The sequence below is a fragment of the Alexandromys fortis genome, unplaced genomic scaffold (assembly GCF_014885135.2).
Source record: "Alexandromys fortis isolate MF-2015 unplaced genomic scaffold, M_Fortis_MF-2015_v1.1 scaffold_130, whole genome shotgun sequence".
Classification (NCBI taxonomy): Eukaryota; Metazoa; Chordata; class Mammalia; order Rodentia; family Cricetidae; genus Alexandromys; species Alexandromys fortis.
The window spans coordinates 119,408-140,207 of NW_026068016.1; the positions used below are offsets into that span (position 1 = coordinate 119,408).

A 20,800-nucleotide genomic window follows, 5' to 3' on the forward strand; every position below is an offset into this window, starting at 1 on the left:
CTAGGAGCTCAGGTGGCCTTGTTCAGTCAGGGAAGAGAAAAGGAAAGGAGACTAGACAACATAAGGGAGGCTAAAACTCGGCTCTACAACAGCACATAACTACACAGGAGAGCAGAAAAGGTAGCTTATGTGGCAGGCGAAGATGAGGAGATTGGTCTGGTAAATGACAAGACAGTCCTTGCCATATGGCTAAGTCACTCATCTAACCAGCTCTGGCCCAGCTAGATCAGCAGGCACGACTGGAACAAACCATAGACACTGCCCCCCAGCAGAGTACATTCCAGGGCCCAAAATCTCACCGGATCTGTCCCCTCTGGTACAGACCAGCCTTTCTTCCTCCCTCTCTGCCATAACAGACACATGAGTCAACATTTCCCTTTTCTTCCTATTGTTGTCTTAACCCACGGGTTAATTTGTGCTAGACCATAATCCAAAGCAATTTCCCAATCACCACCACCCATGAGCTTCTGCAGCTGTGAAAGTGAAGCCTGAGAACCGGGGACGGAGATAAAAGAACAGGTTAGTTAAGTTGTGTTTTCAAGTGCCCAACAAGAGGTGAAATTGTAGTAATGTTGTTGCTGCTCATAATGTTTTTCTAAAGAATTTCTTTAAAAGGTACAGACAAAGATCCCTGTGTCTTGCTGTGTAGAGCAGCAACGCTCCTGTCAGTTAAATTCCCTCTGAGAGTCCATGTCAAACCCTTTCTCTAACTGCCACCACCCTCTACCATGTTTATGGACTTGGCTAGAGCGTGCGTTTTGGTTGATCCTTTGGATGGTAAGATACTACATATTAACTTTCATCCTCTTCATATCTGTTTGTGTTCAAGATGATCACAGAAATAGGTCATTTCTCCTCCCCTCCACCTACCTTCGTGATAACTATCCATTCTTAAAATTGGGTGTTTACAACTTCTAATTATTCATTCCCACATCTTTCCTGATGAAACTAAAGCATATAACTTTGAATAAATCATAAATTAGCATCAGCTAATATCATAGATACAGAAAACAGTTATTTGAATCTTCTTCTAGGGCTCCCTTCAGGTATATGAAATAATGCTGGATCCTAGAGTTGCATTTTCATACAATTTGTATTTATTTCATCTGAACTTTGCCTAATAGTTGCACAGGTCTTTGCTTCTTAGAATAAGAGTCTCAAATTGTTTAAGACTCAGGTATGGAGTCTTTCATGGCATGGAAAATCATAGAAGGCGTCGTGTAGTCTTCATTCATCCAGTAACCATTCATTAAGACCCCATTGTGTGCCTCGCTGGGCCACAGAAGACAAATTAAAGGTAGACATAGCCCTTGAGAGACATCACCTAATATACAAACACATACATCATACAGTAAACACTGTGGGCTTTTGACAGAGCCCGAGTGTGGATGACTTGGGTTTGGAACAAGACCAAAGAACTTCCGAGACAAATCAGAAGAGTCTTGAGTAAACAAAGACCCAGCTACAGACAGTGAAATCAAAGCCCATAGTGTAGACATGAGGCCAAGCTTTCAGTTGTTCAACAAAGGACTTTTACCAGAAGGTTCAAGTCCTGTTTCTTTGTCAGCCCAGCCTCTGTCCCTTCCATTCTTCGGGTGTTCATTGCAAAGTAAAGACCCTGCACACCTTATCCTAATTGCTAGTTCAGAGTCTGTGCAACAGGGAACACAACCAACCTCATCTGCTAACAGCTTCCTTAGAACCAGGACCAAACTGCTGACAGCTCAGTAATCTGTGGGATTCCACAGCCTATGACTGGGAGAAAATGAATGGTTCAGTCACTGATTGACTCTAATGCCCAAAGACAAGTTCCGTTTTCATCCCAATCCTTAAGGTTTAAGATGGAAATTAAAATTATATTTTCTTCAAGTACAGTGCCAAACACAGAGAGAACCCAATCCAGATTCACACAAGAACTTAGGAAGGTTAGGAAAATTGGCCAATACCAGTCATATTTCAAAATCTTTGGAAAATTTAATTTCTCAATTTGAAAACAAAAAAGTATGTATATGTAATAGTAGAGATTCTTACCAAACTGAAGGATTGACTAATTGTGGAGGGTTGACATATAGGAGATGAAGACATTATTAAACCACTAACAAATATTGCCAAACATGCCAAAATGATGTTGGGGCAGACTAGAGCATGTGATATTGACTAACCACAGAAACATAGGGATGGCATGTTTCTGACTGATGGTGCTGTGGCTCCCGAGTTCTCATCAGGTCATGGAAATCTCATGTTCACCGCTTCCTCTCTCACTTCTCAATGTACAAAGTAGAAGCTTGGGACAAAAGATCCAAACCATAGGATGCCACCCTAGATTCATAATGTATTGTTTATGTGAGCGCAAGCAGCTTAACTTCTCTGTGTCTTATTTTCCTTATCTATGGATAATAATGGATGCTTCTGTGGTGTAGTTTGCAAGAATAAAAAAATTAACTAATGCGACTTATAGGGCCTTACAGAGCATGTGCTTAACATTGTATGGGCAGAGCAGTCAACTGGGGAAACTTAAACAAATAGAGAAACATCTGGAGCACAGAAAGTACCCTCAGGATGTTTAGTACACTTGGTTTGGATGCAGAAGCATCAGAAGTGTTTTATCTTTCTAGGAGTTTCTAATAAAAATCTTATTAGTGTGTGTACATGATGTTGGCAAGTATACCATGGTGGGCACGTGTCTGGAGGTCAGAGGACAACTTTGTGGAGTCCATTCTCTCCTTCCACCTTCATGTGGGTTCCACAGAGTAAGCCCATGTTTATCAGACTTGTCTTTACCTGTGGAGCCATCTTTCCAGGTGTTCCTAAAGCTGTTCAAGACAAATGATCCTTCATCCCCAAGGAAACTGAGATCTAGAGCTGACAGACTTCACCAGGAGAAAAGATGAGACTCAGTCCTTACAGGAAACCTCCCAAGACCTTCCAGGTCACCGTAATGGACCAGTCACAGGCTGTGTGAGAAGTGTGTCTAGAGACGGTCTACAGTGTGAGATATTTCATTAAACATTCCTAAAATCACAGAAGCTTGGCCCTGATTGCCCTGAGAGCTGATACAAATACTTAGACAATGGTAGAGGTCACATAACATGTTTGCCTTCCCTTTCAAGTAAGGGCCTAAGAACCCACCTGGCCCTCCGCTATGCCTGGCAGGAGTAGGAGCTGAAAAAAGTACTTGATGCATGAACAAGTGGTAGATTTTTATAGTTCTACAGTGATGTCATTTGATAGGATTTCTTAGGGACAAGATTGACGACTCTGAAGTTGAGCTGAGGGCAGAGCGGACACTAACAAATCAGGCAGGAAAGGCCAGAAACCCATGGTAAAGGCCAGCAGAACTGGCCAGGAGAAAACATGTAGCTCCCGTTTAAGCCTTCAGTCTTTGAAGCACAGCAGATGTAAATCACATCAGGGAGCTGCAGCTCATATTTGGAGGTGGCTTTTAAAAAACCATTCACATGATTGGGCTCTCTCCCTCTGCCCTGCACCTTTGGAGCAGAGAAAGCTGTAGTTAAGTAGAGGAAGCCACCAAGAACTAAAGTGGGTGTTCTTCAGGAGATGCCAAGCAAGGCCTTCATTGGCAGGGTTCTTACCTGAGTTTATTGGGTCTCTTGCAAATACCACAGTGGGGCCTGAGGGAACGGTGTTTCTAAACTTGATATAAATTATGCATCTGAATAGAGAAGAGATCTCAGCCTTCATCACATTCTCCTGTTGTTGGCCATAGAGCCTCCTTTTCCTCCCACTCTGTCATACTCAAGTGGGACTCGTCTAAGTTCATTATTATTTGCTATGAGGTAGAGTTGAGAAGGCAGATGACATAGAGCTAACCCCATATAGGGCCTTCATAGAGTCCATTCACCCTGAACGGCTTAGAGCAGTGGTTCTCAACCTTCCTAATACTGCAGCCCTTTAATGCAGTTCCTCATGTTGTAGTGACCCCCACAATCATAACATCATTTCTGTTGCTCCCTCATAACTGCAGTTTTCCCGTGTTATGAATCGTTCTATGTTTTCTGATGGTCTTTGGGGATCGGGACCCACAGTTGAGAACGGCTGGGGCTTAGAGGCTGTCCAGCACAGACAAGGGCTGACCTTATGCAAGGCCTTCTTAGAGTCAGTGCACCCTGAGAGACGTAGACTTGCCCAGCAGAAAGAGACAAGGCTCTCGGAGTTCGATTTTACTGTCGTTTCTCTGTGTCAAGTGCTTTATTGTTATTTTTTTTCTCAATCCCACAGCAATCCTATGAAGTCAAGGAATTCCCCTACCCCACAGATAAGGACACTGAATCTCTGAGAGGCTGAAGCACTAAACCAGAATCCTAAAGGTCCTGTGTAATTCTCAAGCTTGAAATCAAGCTGTCCTGCAGCCTGAACTGTGGGCAGGCTGGAGGCAGCTTCTCTTCCCGCCATTCAGATTCCACACATGAAGCTCAGGGCCTGCCCTCTCCCTGACCCTGTCCATCAGAACAGGCAGGGGGTGCTGCAAATGAAGGTCTTCATGCCAAGGCGTAATCTAAGCGCTTACATAATTTAGCCCAAAGAGTCCCTCTAAGATTCCATGCTGGATGCCAGTTTCTGTCCCGAGATATGGAGTGTTAAATAAAGAAACCCCAGTTAACACCCTCTCCTGTTTCACTGCCAGAAAGGAATAAATATTCTCCAGTAGTCACAGGACAGAAGACTGGGAATGCTCTAAAACAAGGCTAATATGTTACGGTTTCAAAATTCATGTAGAAATTCTCAGCCACCTATCAGCAACAAAACAAACAAACAAAACCATTGCTTCCCAGGCACCAATAAAAGTGTGGCAACTGCATGTACCAAGGACACTCTCTGTCTTGGCCTTCCTTCTTCAAAGGCACCAAGCCAAACAGGACAGATGCTACCGTTGGAGAAACTGAGTCATCCCACATCACACAGCCAGTAACAGCAGACCCAGGACTTGAAGCCAGGCCTGATGACAGTACCCGTGCTCTTAACCATGTTCCTGTCCCCCTGGCTACACAGCCAAAGTGGTTTCTGCCGCCTGCTCAGTAACACCTCTTGTCTTGGTTTTTTTATGGGCAGAAATAGCTGGTCTAGAAATTTTGTCACCCTCTTGGGGAAAGGAGCCCTGGAAGGGACAGGTGGACTCAGCAAACACCTGATTCGTGGCTCTCTGCTACTCTCTCCCTCTGCCTTGCTAACCAGATCTCCTGACTTTCCAAGAACCTGTTTCCTTACCTCATGGTCAATCTCCACATTGTGGGGTTCTACAAGAGAATCAGAACCAAGTTTCAGGAGTGGTGCAAATGTTAGTTATTTAAACTGATCTGAGAAAAGTGGATTATAGTCCTTTCTCACACTCCAGGCTTGGTCGTCTGCAGAGTTCATGGCCACCACTTCTGCTTCCCCGCTCCCCATTGACTCCTCCTCAGTTTCCTCTCGGTGTCTGCAGTTCTCAGGCCTCGGGTGCTCACATTCTGGGGAGTTTCCGCGCTCCTTCTGACTCTGGATACAGAGTCTGCCTCTCCTTCCAATCCTGTGCTTTTAGCAGAGCTGCTGGGACACTTACAACAGCGCCCCGCCCTCCTCGAGGGGTGTGACCCGGGAGTTTAGATGGGAGTACTGACACTGAGCAACACCCAGCCTCCCGCTGGTCTTTCTCTGTTACTGGTCTTTCTCTGTTGTACACTTTCCGTGCCCCAGCGGCGCCCAGAGTGGCCCGGGGCTCCTCTGCACCTGGCCTGGGCCACAGCTCCCCTCCAGCCGGACGCTTCAAGAGCCATGAACGTGTCCTATCGCTGCCACGCATCCCCCTGGGTGGAAAATGGCTCCTCTGCGACCATGGGCAGCATGCTATTCGGCGCCGGGCTGCTGGGCAACCTGCTGGCGTTGGTGCTTCTGGTGCGCTCGGGCCTGGGGTCCTGCGGACCACGGCCGCTGCGCCCGCAACCTTCGGTCTTCTACGTACTAGTGTGTGGTTTGACAGTCACCGACTTGCTGGGCAAGTGTCTGGTCAGCCCGGTGGTTCTGGCTGCCTACGCGCAAAACCGGAGCCTACAGGAACTGCTGCCTACAGCGGGCAATCAGTTATGTCAAGCCTTTGCGTTCATCATGTCCTTCTTTGGGCTAGCCTCGACGTTACAGCTGCTGGCTATGGCGCTGGAGTGCTGGCTATCTCTGGGACACCCCTTCTTCTACCAAAGGCACATCACCCTGCGCCGGGGAGTGCTAGTGGCGCCATTAGTGGGAGCCTTCTGCTTGGCTTTCTGCGCACTTCCCTTTGCCGGCTTTGGGAAGTTTGTGCAGTACTGCCCTGGCACCTGGTGCTTCATCCAGATGGTCCACGAGAAGCGCTCGCTATCGGTTCTCGGTTTCTCTGTGCTCTACTCCAGCCTCATGGCGCTACTGGTCCTTGCTACCGTGCTGTGCAACCTGGGCGCCATGCACAACCTCTATACGATGCACCGGCGCCTGAAGCGCCACCCTCGCTGCTGCCTGAGAGACCGCACCCAGCCAGGCTCCAGTCAAGGTCTGGGGTCCCTGCATCCCCTGGAGGAGTTGGACCACCTCCTGCTGCTGGCTCTGATGACAGTGCTGTTCACTATGTGTTCCCTACCTTTCATTGTGAGTTGCTGGGCACGGAAGTTCTGGAAACTGGTCCTCTCAGTCCCGGGCCAGATGGAAAGATGGGGGTGGGAGGGATACTGCTGTAGCTCTAGGAGCTGCATCCAGTGTCGGATGCGGGGCAGTTGATTCTGGCCTCAACTCTCCAGGGGAGTGAACCTCCACAGACCTAAGATATGACACACCCCCCCCCCCATTTGTAGAGGGAGAAGAAGGAATGTCAGACAAAGGATGTTCCGAAGACATACGGGTGGTGTCTCCTGAACTCAGCAAAACCTTTTCCAATTGGCAGATGCCCCCTTCTCTCTGCTCCTGTCCGATGAGGTCTCTTGTGAGCCAAAGACCTTCGTCCTCTATTCCCCACCCCCGCACGAGCTATGCAATATTTTATTTTGTCAGATCCACCCTTTAATTTAGACGTCTTGGAAAGGGACTTCTCTGGGAGTTCCTCTCTGGACTTTGGCATAGAAGAGAAGGAAAGGGGTTAGTTCATCCTGAGAGGCTTACAAAAGTGAGCAATACACACAGATTTAGTTCTGAAAAACTCTAGGTTTGTGGCTGCTGCTGTACTACCCCCCACGGGGGTGGGGGTGGGGTTACAGCAGAGGCAGAGAAGTTACAGGAGGCCCCTTGTTTCCTTGTCTGTCTTGATGAGTTTTGTTTCTATCTTGGCCAATGAGATGGCAAAGAATCCCATTAACTTGGATCCAAATTACAAGGAGAAGATGGCAGAGGCTGAATGATGCAAAAGCTGCTGTTCCCAGATTGAAAGGAATGATTGTAATCAGATTGATGACAGACACCAAAAACCTAGAACCCCAATGAAGCTAAGCACTACTCAAATTATTAAAAAGAATTAAATTCTTCCTATTAGATATGTACTTTAAAGCTGTACCCAGTCATTGCTATTGCATCTTTAATTTCATCAGTTTCGTGTGGCAGCTCATGTTTATCTGGGGATCTGACTCCCTCTTCTGGCTCCAGAGGCACTAGGCACACATGTGGTACACAGACATACATGCAAACACAAGACCCATACACATAGAATAAGAAATAAAAATTGTGGGATATGTTGTTTTCTGGTTGTGTTAGTATCTACTGAATGTGCATTATTTGGCACAGTGCTCTATAAAACCTGAATCATTTATTCTCCAGCCCTTTACCAATAAAAATAAATTTAAAAAACTCCAGACCAGTAGTTGGAGCTCACTTATGCTGTAATGAAAGCAAAGAATAGCTAAATCCATGAGAGTTGGAAGCAGCATTTGGATGCTTTAATGTGGATAACTCAGAAAACAGTGTAAACCAGTGGAACAAACACAGCCTTTGGACACATCCATATCTCCTTATGGAATTGTGAGAATTAAAGGAACTGATATATTTAAAGACACTTTGGTAAAAAACAATTTTTAAAGTTCTGGATAAGTGTAAGCCAGACAGCATTCCTCTCAGGAACGATCATTTCCTAGAAGACCGAGGGATTGCTCAATGGCTGTTGGTCTGGGTCAAGTTTCAGCACTCACTGGCTATGGTAGTTGTTTATTTACTGGCTCTCCTCATCTGTTGAGGGATAGCCACACTAGTTCTGTGGGGTTGGCAAAGGCTAAAAATCACACACACACACACACACACACACACACACACACACACACCTATACAAGTACAGGCATGTGCATTCCATGATGCACACTTAGAGACCAGAAGGCAAGCTCAGACGTTGACCTTTACCAAACATTCTGATTGACACAGGGTCTCTTTATTTGCTGGTATGTATGCCAGACTAGCTGGCCAACAGCCTCCTGTCTTTCTGTGTTTCTGTTGCTGTGATAAACACCAAGACAAAAAGCATTTATTTCAACTTACAGTTCCACATCACAATCAATTGGAAGAAATCAAGGCAGGAACTCCAGGCAGGAACCTGGAGACAGGCACTAAAGTAGAAACCATGGAGGAGCATGGCTCACTGGCCTGTGCTTCATGACTTTCTCCACCTGCTTTCTTATATTCCTGCCCAGGGGTGGCACCACCCACAAGGGGCTGGGCCTTCCCCTATCAATCACTAATTAAGAAATGCCCAGCAGGCTTACCTACAGCCCCAGGCATTTTCCCAGCTGAGGTTTCCTCTTCTCAGATGAAGCTAGCTTCTGTCAGGTCGACAAAAACCCAACCAGGACACCCTGGGAGCACTAGGATTACAGATTTGCCTTGCCATCAACTTTATGGGATCTAGAGATTCAAACTTTGATCCCCAAGCTTTCACAGCAGGGCTTTTACCCACTGAGCCAATTCCCTAGCCCACACTGAGCAGAAAATCCCAAACGCTTCACAATCTAAATATTTTGAACGTGAATGCCATGCTGCAAGTGGAAACTCCTACAGCTGATTTCAAGTGATAGGCCGGAATCCAGACAGTATGCCTGTCTCCGACTACAGGTGTGGAGGACAAACATCTCATGAAAATGGTGGCTATGGAGGGCTGTGTTCTACAACAGTGTATTGTGGGATGTACATATTTCACATTCTGGGGGGAAACAAAAACCCATCTAGTCCCAAACAATTTGGAATAGGGGTACCTTTGTGTGTGTGTGTGTGTGTGTGTGTGTGTGTGTGTGTGTGTGTGTGCCAGCACCACAGAACCCAGTGTCTTGCCTCAGTATTGTTACTAATTTTGGTTCTCATTTATTATTATATTTCCTGGTGACTATAGCAAATTAATCAGGAAGTATAATCTCCTTAGGAGATGGCGTGGTAGTCTAAGGCAGCAGTTCTCAAAATTTTTATGGTCTAGGGACCTCTTAATACCCTTAAAAATTACTAAGGACCCATACAACTTGTATTTAAATGGATAGTGTCTGAATCTGTATCAATAACATTATATAGTAAACCTAGGAGTTGCAGGGTTTGAGGAGATGGCTTAGTTGGTAAAGTGCTTGTCATGCAAATGTGAGGACCTGAGTTCAAATCCCCAACAACCATGTAAAATACCACCAAGTTGGCTACAGAAACATCTTTTCAATGACTCCTAAACTCATATAAGGACACTCCTTCAAATTAATGCTCTTTTATATTTAAAAAATTTTATTTTTTTAATGATGTGTATATATGGGCACATGGTGTGTGCACATGATTTCTGCAGAAACCAGAAGAGGGCATTGGAACTCTTGAAGCTGGGGTCACTGGCAGTTGTACCACATGGGTGCTCAAACTGGACTTGGGTTCTCTGAAGGAGCAATAAATACTCTTAGCCTTCTCTCCAGGCTCCATATGGATGCTTTTAATGTAAATTACATGGATGTACAATTGCCAGTTATAGAATAATTTACTTCTAGGGCTGGAGAGATGGCTCAGTGGTTAAGAGCATTGCCTGCTCTTCCAAAGGTCCTGAGTTCAATTCCCGGCAACCACATGGTGGCTCACAACCATCTGGAATGAAGTCTGGTGCCCTCTTCTGGCTGCAGACATACACACAGACAGAATATTGTATACATAATAAATAAATAAATAAATAAATAAATAAATAAATAAATAAAAAAGAATAATTTACTTCTAATAACAACTGCAAGGACCTGAATAATAATGGCAGATTACTCGCCCAGGATTCGTGTGAAGTTCTGGGTTCAACCCAAGCATTGCATAAAAAATATGTAAAATAAGAGATAATCTAGTAGGATTGACATGGGTAAGTACTGCATAGGAAGAAAATAGTTTAGTCTGGCAAGATGGTCCAGCAGGTAAAGGCGCTTGCTGCCAAGCCTGATGACCTCAGTTCTAGTCCCAGACCACGCGTGATGGAAGGAGAGCACCAGCTCCCACAAGTTAGCCTCTGTCTTTCACATGTACGCTATGGTGCTACAATCCTAAATACGCAAAATAAATATATGTCTAATTTAAAAGGATAAAATGGTTTGTTTTAATTATACAACTATCATTCATTACCAAACGTTCTTGCATGATTGCAATTTTGGTTGAAGTTACATTCCATCAAACTCCTCTCTGAGGAGAAAACTAACAAGCATAAGACAGACACATCTGTGAACTGTTTGTTTCTAAATTAACCTAAGCTTGTGGTCCGTGTCATAGCCATACAGTATGTATCTGATACCTACCTCATCTGACACACTCTGTAACTCAGTGACATACAAAATGAGGAAAACATCCTGGTGCAGGCACAAGTTACAAGGGAAGAATAATAATTAAGGCTAAAGGAGAGTGTAGCAGAGGAAATGGGCAACTCCTAGTTAAGAAGATAATATGCTAATGTGAGATTCCCATCTGTATGCTGTGAATATGTTTTAGAGAGAGAGGCTTACTGGTAAGGGTTCGGCATCTTTCTCCTTCTGAAGCTACATGGTATCTTTCCTTGACTTTACCTACTCTCTCTATATCTCTTCCAGCCTGGCTATATTCTGTCCTGCTATAGGCCAAAGCAGCTTCTTTATTAACCAATGATAATAAAGCATATTCACAGCATACAGAGTGGAATCCCACGTCAATACACAAGCTAATTATCCAGTGTTTATTATATAGCAGACCTATTCCTGAAGCTCTCTTCACACCTTTTCATTCCACCGTCAGAAGAATCCTGGAAAGCAGGCACAACAAACTTATTTTTATAAAAATAAGAAAACCATATTTTCCCTGAAGCCACACATCTGAAGAGAGGACTCCAACCCAGATGTGTAGACCTTTAGCCAGTGGCTCAAAGAGGCTCCAACAATGTGTCATATTTGAAGTCAATTTGAAGGACAGCATGGTTTGGCTATTTAATCCATTTCCAGACTTGTCAAGTGGATATAATGACTGTTTTTACTCATAAGCCTTTTCTGGGGAGAAAATGAACATTTCAAAAGACATAGAACAATGTCAGGTAGTTAAAGGCTCTAAGTGGTCACCAACCTTTGTTATTGCTGTTGGCATTATGAAGCAAGAATGAGGAGAGAGTCTGCCTATCAGCAACAGATGAGGCCAATGTCAGGCATCTTCCGTATGCACTGGACTGAAGTAGCCATGACCACTGAAATGCTATAGAGAAGAGAGTCAAAAGCTGAGGAGATTGATTCTAGGAGTGTGTGCCTTCTCTAAGAGATGTTCCTGGGTGACCTTGAGTACTCTTAGCCACAGTTTACCCTACTAATACTGGATTTAAGTAGTTGCTGCCCCATTAGTGCCAATGTGTTTCATTATGGATTTAGATTCTCAGTAGGCATGGGAAATCTAATGCCAAAAGAAAAGGTATCTGGCCTCAGAATGGTGGTCTGGGGTTGTGCTGATTTAGGCAGTAACATGACCTAAATGGTAGGGAGATTCATGATTCGAGGCACTTTGCAGAGCTCTGAGGAAACCACAGAGACACAAGGTAAGATCAAAGCATAGGAAGTGGCTGGGCAAAGGTAAGAAGGTAGCTATCTTTGGGCATGCCCCCTCCCCCATCTTATATAGAATCTATCTTAATAAAAGGAAAAATTTCTAACTGTTTGGCAGGGGTGCACACTTTTAATTCCAGCACTCAGGAGACATAGGCAGGCAGATCTCTGTGAGTTCGAAACCAGGCTGTTCTACAAAGAGAGTTCCAAGACAGCCAGAGCTACTCAGAGAAACAATTTACATGAGGTGACCAGTTCTTTCATCTGGTCACCTCATGTCTTTTTATCACCATAGTTTCTGTCTTTTTACTTCTGTTCACAGTTCCATTTCTTGGTGTGTCCATACGTGCAGCAATTACTTCTAAATAAACTATTAAGAATGGACAGAGAGCTGGAAGCTAAACAAAGTATTCATGTAAGGACATTAGTTAAAGAACCTGTCTGTGGAAGCCTGGTGGTGTCTTCATAATCTGACAGCATCCTGGAGAACCAAGAGCAGAATTCAGAACAATCTTGAGAGAGTCAGTTAGATGGATGTCCCAGATGACCTCAGTTTCCCCACTTCTCAGGCTCCTCACCCACATCTACAGGTTGTCGTGTGAGAATTCCAGGCTAAGATAAGCAAAGTAAGAAAATCCGTTCCTTCCATCGGCCTTCTATGTCCTTATCTGTGTAATGGTTTTGGGTTTTTGTTTGTTTTTCTCCCCCAACAGTATCGTGCTTATTATGGAGCCTTTAAACTTGTCCACAAAACTGAAGGAGACTCAGAAGACCTCCGGGCCCTGCGTTTTCTGTCTGTGATTTCAATCGTGGACCCCTGGATTTTCATCATTTTCAGAACTTCAGTATTCCGGATGTTATTTCACAAGATTTTTGTAAGACCTCTGAGCTACAGAAACTGGCACAGCCATTCCTGCCAAAAATCCAAGATGGAGTCATCTTTGTGAGGGCTCTGCAGCTCTGGTAAGAGAGAACATGCCACACACTCAAAGAACCTTGATTGGAAAAAAAAAAAAAAAACCCTACAATTTAAATCCTTAACATTATCTCTCATGGGGAGCTGGAGAGATGGCTCAGCACTTAAGAGCATGCACTTCTCTTCCAGGGGACCTGGGTTTGATTCCCAGCACCCATTCAGAGGGCTCACAACTGTCTATAGCTCCAGCTCTAGGGGAGTCTGACGCCTCTGGCCTCCCTGGGCACCTGCACTCGTGTGCATATAACCACACAGAGACACAAGCACACACACACAGAGACACAGACACACATACCATTAAAAATAATAAAAGTAAATTTACAAATATCTCCCAAAACTAAAACATGTATTTTCAGAAGTATCTAATTTAACAATATGTTGTCAATTTGTATCCATAAACCGTATTTTGGTCCAGTTTAAAATGTACTAATAACAATAATTCAATGTGTATGTTGTAAACAATGTTAAAAGTATTATAGCAATGGCATTAATTGTTCCAACATTTGTATCTGGTGGCCCTAAATTTTTAGAGACCTATGGATTTTTATTTAAATGCAGTAGAAACATCACTGTCTGTTTATAATTATGTGGTAGGTATTCTTAAACAAACCTAGCAACAGCTCACATTGGTTTTTTCCTGTTAAAACTTATTTAATATCATAATTGCTCTTGTTTTTTATTTTGTTTGGTTCTGGTTTTTGTTTGTTTTTGTGAAATGACCTAAGAATAATCTGAATTATAGATGCTGTTCAGAGAAGTGAGTCGGGAAACCAGAACAGGCCAGGCATTTGGGGAGACCTCAGGGAGCTCACTGGCCTCCGGTGAAGATGGACAACTCTTGTGAAGTATGTATGAGGCAAGATGTAACTAAAACCCACACAACTCAAAATGGAGAAAAGAAAACTGATCTTCTGAAGTCTGGTCTCTTGTGGATGGAGGCAGAGATGTCAGTGGGAATCGATAATGTAGGTGTTGACTCTAAATTTTTCAATTCATGAAAACTCAGTGACGGATTCTTTGGAGGAAAGGATCCATTTCTTGGGAAAACTCTGGAATGTGACTTACCAGAGAGCTATATTATTTACCATTTCAGCTGTGTGAACTCACAGGGCATTTAGCACTGTAAGAGGCCCACTCAGGACTAAGCCTCTGTGGAGAGTTGGCGATGGACCTTACACTTGCCTATTACAGCTTCATTCTGTTTGTAGAGACAATGAGATGAGGCTCCTATGTGTAGCGCTTGCAGAACCAGAGCAAAGCACAGCCCAGAACACGATGGAACACTTTGATTACACATGAGTTTACACAGGTCAGCAACACTATGGCCGAAAGAGAAAGTGGGGGATGTCCCTGCAGTAGGATTGAAGCTTCTAAGTCCAGTTCACAACAAGAACTTCCACTTCGGTAACATAGAGAGTTTTCACATCCCTGTGCATCCTGAACACTCCGACTCTGAGACGGTCTCAAGGCCTCCAGCGGCAGTCCCTTCCAGAGACAAGAGGAGCTTGCATCTTTCCAGCTCAGCAGAAAACCCCCTCTTCTCGCCTCTGGTTTTTATGAGATCTCAGAGATGATATGACTGTGTGTGTGCATATATATGTATATATGTATGTATACATATGAATATACATATACTATACATATATATAATTTATAGCAAAACTGTGAAAAAGCCAAATTAGGGATATAGGAAGTATAATTTGAAAGTATAACACAATGAAAAATACAGTTGGTTTTGGTTTGGCTTTCATTTCTATGTTAAATGTGAATGATGCCTTTTTTTTTTTTAGCTGACGAAGTGCAGCTTTTTTGTGTCCTACTGTATGCTAGAACAATTGTCCAGATGATGTAATAAAGTTCCAGGTGAATAAATAAATGTAATTTTATGATATTTTGCGGAGGAAATTGTTTTTTAAAAAATAAAAGTCAAACATCTTGTTTTTTTATGAGCAAACAATTTCCAGCAGTATTTCAATCTCTATCTATGCAAGTGTGAATTTTCTTAAGTCCTATTGGCACTTACATTACCTTAAACAAAATTTCCTAGGCTTATCCAAGAGCCTAGTGTTCCTATTTGGTTTACATGAAATGCTGAGAAACTGCTCTGGTGAAATCCATGTCCAGTTTCAGTCCACTGTGCTGGGATCCTCACTGATTTATCATTAATTTATTTTATCATCTACACAGACCTCATGCCTAGCAATTGGTTAGGTGCGAGTTACTCATTGTCCACTAGAGGGAGACAAGACTGTAATGGTTGTAACAAAATTCTCAACAGTAAATGAGAATGCTGTGCCAAGACATCCCCAGAAGGGCCACACGGAGGCCTGTCCAAAGAACTTCACAGGGAACAGATGTTTCCTAAAAACCCTGAAAATGGGTAGACATGCCAACCCCAACTGAAAACTGCAAAGCACACTCAAAGACAGTCCACAGAAGCGGGAACACATACATATACTTCAGAAATGTAGAAAAACATTTAGCCTAACCAAAGAATTGAAAAAGGTGAATTAAATGATGGAGGACCAAGCAAAAAACATTGTGACTTGCAAAATTCAGAAGATCATTGAAATGTAAATATTCACAGTCCTCCAGTAAGTTTGTAAATTACTACACTCTTTCTTGGTAGCAGCCTTACTAAATGACAAGGAACCGAGAAGATCTAGAGGACCAGTGTTGGCAGAGGTTTCTGTTCTGCCCAGTCCTACAATAAACACAAAGAAACTATATTATTTGCAATACTTTTTGGCCAATAACTTAAGCATATTGCTTGATAGTTCTTATATCCTAAACTAACCCATCTCCATTAATCTGCGCATCACCACAAGGTCATGGCCTACCTGCAAAGTTTTGGCAGGCTCCAGCAGAGGTGTCTGTCTTCTGCAGCAGCTACAAGGCTTCTCCTTAACTCCACATACTCTCTAGATAGATAGATAGATAGATAGATAGATAGATAGATAGATAGATAGATAGATCGATCTTCCAGCCTGGCTATATTGTGTTAAGCCATTGGCTGAAAACAGCTTCTTTATTAACCAATGAAAGCAACACATATACAGAAAAACTTCCCACAGTATTTCCAATCTGGAATTGTGCTCCAAAAGAAGAAATAGAGATACTGACAGAATTATACTGAAAAAAAACTATAGCCTTTACTTTATGTAACAAAAAAATAAAACTGTCAGAATAAGGACCAAACAAAACTTCAAATATGCCTTAATTTACATATACTATATTCACTAAGCATATAACTATTTTAAAGTTTATTTCAACTAGCATAAGCACTAAGAATAAAATTTACCACATAACAATAATGATAAAATCAAGATACAAACTACTATAAATATGTATACACACACACAAATACCTTGCAAAAATAAATCAAAGAAACCATGAACCATAGTTGCTCTTGTCCATGGACATTTCCCCATGACTCTTTATGTTTTCTGAGATTTGAGACAGTAAGTATTTCTTTTATGTGGACGTATTTTTGAAAAGCTCTCTAGGACTAGACTGAGAAAATAAGAGGAAAGGCACCAAGACTGAGTTTTGGATCTGAAGGACCAGAATCCAGAGGTGTGCAAGCACAAGCAAGGGCGACCTATCTAGGACCAGTAGCTTCATTTGGCAGAAATATGCAACTTCAGACCTAAACCCGAAGGAGAAGAGGCTGAAAGAGTGGCAGGTTTCATACCATGAAGTAATGGGTGGGTCAGCAGTAGGGTTTGGTGTTCTAGGAGACTGTGGTTGCTAACTACTGGAGGCTATGGTGTGGGGGCAATCTGATGAAGTTGGGGTGGACTATTAATGGGGCAGACAGGGGCATGAGAATAGTTGTGTCAAGCCTGGGACAATTCTCTGTACCCATTCTCAGTAGTGGACCCTAGCTCCCAGCTAAGAAAATAAATGAGTTTAAAATGGCCTGGCCCTGGATTTCCCTGCTTTGCATCCCACCTGATCAGAGGAAGAGGAATTTTTATGGTGTGTGTGTGTGTTTGTGTGTGTGTGTGTGTTTTGTTTTACTTGAAGAGGGACACAGAAACTCTGTATGTGAAGGCCTAGAGAAGCCCAGCTGCAAGAGTCCCCTCAAAAGATAAAAATGAATTAAAGGATCAGTCTGTTTGGTCTTCAAATGTGAACAAAAATTAATGTTAGACACAGCAGAATTCAAGTCATTAAGTGTTAATGGTTCAAAGTCACTATTTGGCTATAGGATAGATCCAGTAGAATTACATCACAGCATGGTAGTTTTTGAACAAGCAGCATGCCATCAATATACAAAGAGTAGAGTATAGAAACATGATATCAAGTGTTACTACCATCACACATCAGGAAGAGGCAGGCAAGATGGAACTGGGTTCAGACAGCAGGAAGAGAGGAAATAACTGCTCAGGGGCTTAGGAGGCAGAGCTCCTGGGATCCCACGGTGACTCCTTAGGGAATCCCACCATGTGATTTGGGGGCTGTGTCCTTTCAGTTCCATTGCAGTTCACCACTTTCTGTCTGAGTTTCAGTGCTCACATAAACCAGGTAGGAAAACGAGAAACGTTCTGAAAATAGTGTTTTTCTCTCCCCTCTACATTCCCAGTTTTCCTGGACAATAGGTTACAGATCCTTATTGAGATTACTATAAATTTTAACATACCCTACCCAGCAGGGTTAAGAAAAGCTAATTGTCTTTGCTACTCTCTGTTGCTGTGATTAAATACTCTTACACAAGCAATATTTAAGAAAGAAAAGTTTACTTTGTTTTATAGCTGCAAGGAACTTCATCAAGGGAAGTCAAGAGCAGGAGTTTGAGAGCTGGTTGCACTGTGACTGGAATCAGGGAGCAGATGGTGCTCATACCCAGGTCATTTCCTCCCTCTTATTCAGTCCAGTATGTCGGTCACCCATAGTGAAGTGTGTCTCCCCACTTAACTAGCCAAATCAAAATAGTCCCTCACAGGTGTGCCCAGAGGCTATTGATTTACATAATAGAGCAAATACCCTAATAATCTTCCATGGGTGTACCTAGGGACATTTCTCCTAGGTGATTCCAGGTGCTGTTGAGTTGACAACACTAACCACCATGCTACTATGAAGATTATTCATTTAGTCACAGCTAAAAAGCCTACTTGCCAGGTATTCCTGGAACTCCAGGAAAATAGAAATTTTGTAAACATCAAAACCTGAACAACCTCCATACTCACCAGCCAGGCACACTAGATTGACTTCTCAAAGTGTGGTCCTGACAAGCAATAGAAGCTTCTCCACCTTAAAATTAGTAGGAATGAAAATTCTGGGTCCCACCTTAGATCTACTGAGTCTGATCTTTGGATGAGGCCAGCCACCTTCTCTGATTGGAACTGCCTTGAAAGAATGACTTTCTCTTCTCAGAATGGAAGACAGCTCTCTTCTAGACAGAGGAAAGCTAAGTTCATAGTTAAATGAGGTTTGGTGATTGGGGCTTCCTCTCCCTGCTTTTCACAACTGCCTAACTGGGTTAAAGACATCATCAGGTCTCATCTGTTATTGGTTAAGGGGAACATCCAATTTTTGAGACAACTGAGGATTCAGAAATCAGTCTAGTCTTAGAAACCATCACAAAGCAGGTATCTAGGATTTATCATGTCTCCTAGCAAAGAATGCACAAACTCAAAAGGCTTTGTTTTGTTGTTATCTCTATTACTGGAGTCCTAAAACTAAGGATAATCAAGCATCATCAAGAAAAACAAGAAATATCTTTTCAGTCAAGCTCATAAAATATCTTGATGGTTTCATACTTAGGATCCAGAAGTAGGAGGCAAAGAGAGAGAACTGGAAATGGCTGAGGCCTTTGAAACCTCAAAACCCATCCCTAGGATGCACCTCCTCCACAAGGCCACATCTCCTAATCCTTCCCAAACAATTCCACCAACTGGGACCAAGTATTCAAGCACATGGGCCTATGGGCCATTCTCATTCAAACCACTACAAAGGTATAATTTGAAAACAACAAAGCCTCAAATCATAAATAATTTATAATTACCCTAGTACTATACTGAACAGACAACTGAGCAAACAATGAAGCCACTACCCTGCCTACATCAATTTAGTATTGGTGCAACAGGCCTCACACCTTAGCACAAATGTCACCATGATGAAAGAACCATTCAGGTCTTGAAATCAAGTAAATAGACAGCAACACCTGCCAAAATGAGAAAAAAGACATAATCCACCAAAGTCCCATGATTCTGGGAAAGTCTCTAAATGTATTAACCTAACTTTTTGGCTTCTGTAGTTCTGCTTCTGGCTAACAAGTATTGCTAATGAGGTGTGTCAACGCGGGATGTAATTTTTGTTCTTAAAAGTTTACCCTGAGACAGTCTCACATGACACTGGGACCCCAGACACCAAGGGTATTATTGTCTGGCTAATAAAGACTTTTTATTGCTTTGAACCCATGTCCAAGTAGTCTTCTCTGACATATATCTCACAGTATTTCTAGAGGCTCCAGCAAGATCGCCAGAGACCAGACCTGGAGCAACTGGAGGTCTCAGAGCCCCTTGGAACTGGGAAGAATGTGATGGTCAAGGAACTCCTAGGAGGTGCACAACCTGAGACATTCTAGGATCCCGGTATTTCCTCTGATGTATTGCTGCCTAATGCTTCTGAGGAATCAGACACCTCCACCCCTAAAAGGGAACAAACTGAAAGTCACCTGGCCTGTCACCTCTAGAGAGAAGTCTGGTTAAGGCACCTTCTGTTTAGAACACAAAGGAGAGGCTAGTGGTGGGGATCCATGTCTGGAATCTGGGTGAGACTTCATCAGACTCCCCTGGCTTGTTCAGGTACATGACTGCGTAGTAGCCACCCCTAGTTGTTTTTACTCTGCATCTCTCTATATGTTTCTATCAGTTCTGTTGACTGGAGAAAACAAGATAAGATGAAGGAAGAGTGAATTTTCCTGGGACCACAGCAGCTGCTGGAATAACACACAATTTCTTGTAGACTTGTGGTCCACACTGAGTCACTCATGCTGTGCTCCCCTTCCTAAGCAACCCCAGCTTCAGGCAGCAACTGTGGCTCCTAGGCAGTTGCTGCTGTTGTTATGGTAATGCTAGCAGTAGGGGCTCCCGAGAGGAATGGAGGGTGATGGCCATGGGCCTAAAGGTAGTTCTGTCGTGGGAGATGTTTCTGTAATAGAAAACTCTGAACCTTCTGTGAAATCAATTGACCATCTTTTGGAGCCAGGTGGTCCCGTGACAGTTCAGGCCATCTGGAACATAGTCAGTGGGAAACCCCCAAAATCCCAACCAGTTTCTTGTATTGACTAGTGGCTTTCTCCGGTGTGAGACCCCCCAAGCTCCCAGCTTAAAACCTGTGCACTCTTGGCTTGTCCAGGTCACATGGAGAAACCCCTAACCTCTGCCAGTTCTCTCAGTCCTGAGAGAGGGACATTTACTTCCCCATCTTGTTCCCTGAGCACAAGCTCGGGACTCTGACTACTGCGTCACTTGCCCCACGTGTGTACTTCTCCCCCACTGCACCCTGCCGCTTGAGCTAAGCAGCCAGGTGTGCCCTGGGTTTATGTCCTTTATCAGTCAGTGATCTTACCCCAACAATGACCAAGGTAATGAGTGTATAATCTACTGGCCTGGTCTGTCACCTGGTACCCTGCCCCTCTAAGAGACAAGTCCAGCCCACTCCCAACCTGCCACCCCCTCCCCTTTCACTGAGTTAGGCAGATCTCCAGCCTCCTCTCTAGCCTGGTCTCTCTTTTTCTGTCCCTCTTCTGAAAATGTAACTGCTTCTCTCTCCCTCTCTCACTCCATCCTTCTCTCTCTCTCTCTCTCTCTCTCTCTCTCTCTCTCTCTCTCTCTCTCTC

The 20,800-nt window shown here is 43.5% G+C and overlaps 1 protein-coding gene across 1 annotated transcript; it reads left to right on the forward strand.

Annotated features, from left to right (window-relative positions):
- The first annotated feature begins 5,769 nt into the window (after nt 1-5,769).
- Ptgdr (prostaglandin D2 receptor) lies at nt 5,770-14,533 on the forward strand. The gene is made up of 3 exons (XM_050162435.1): nt 5,770-6,612; nt 12,689-12,938; nt 13,694-14,533. The coding sequence occupies exons 1-2, from the start codon at nt 5,770-5,772 to the stop codon at nt 12,920-12,922; spliced, it is 1,077 nt and encodes a 358-aa protein (XP_050018392.1). The 3' UTR covers nt 12,923-12,938; nt 13,694-14,533.
- The last annotated feature ends 6,267 nt before the right edge of the window (nt 14,534-20,800 follow it).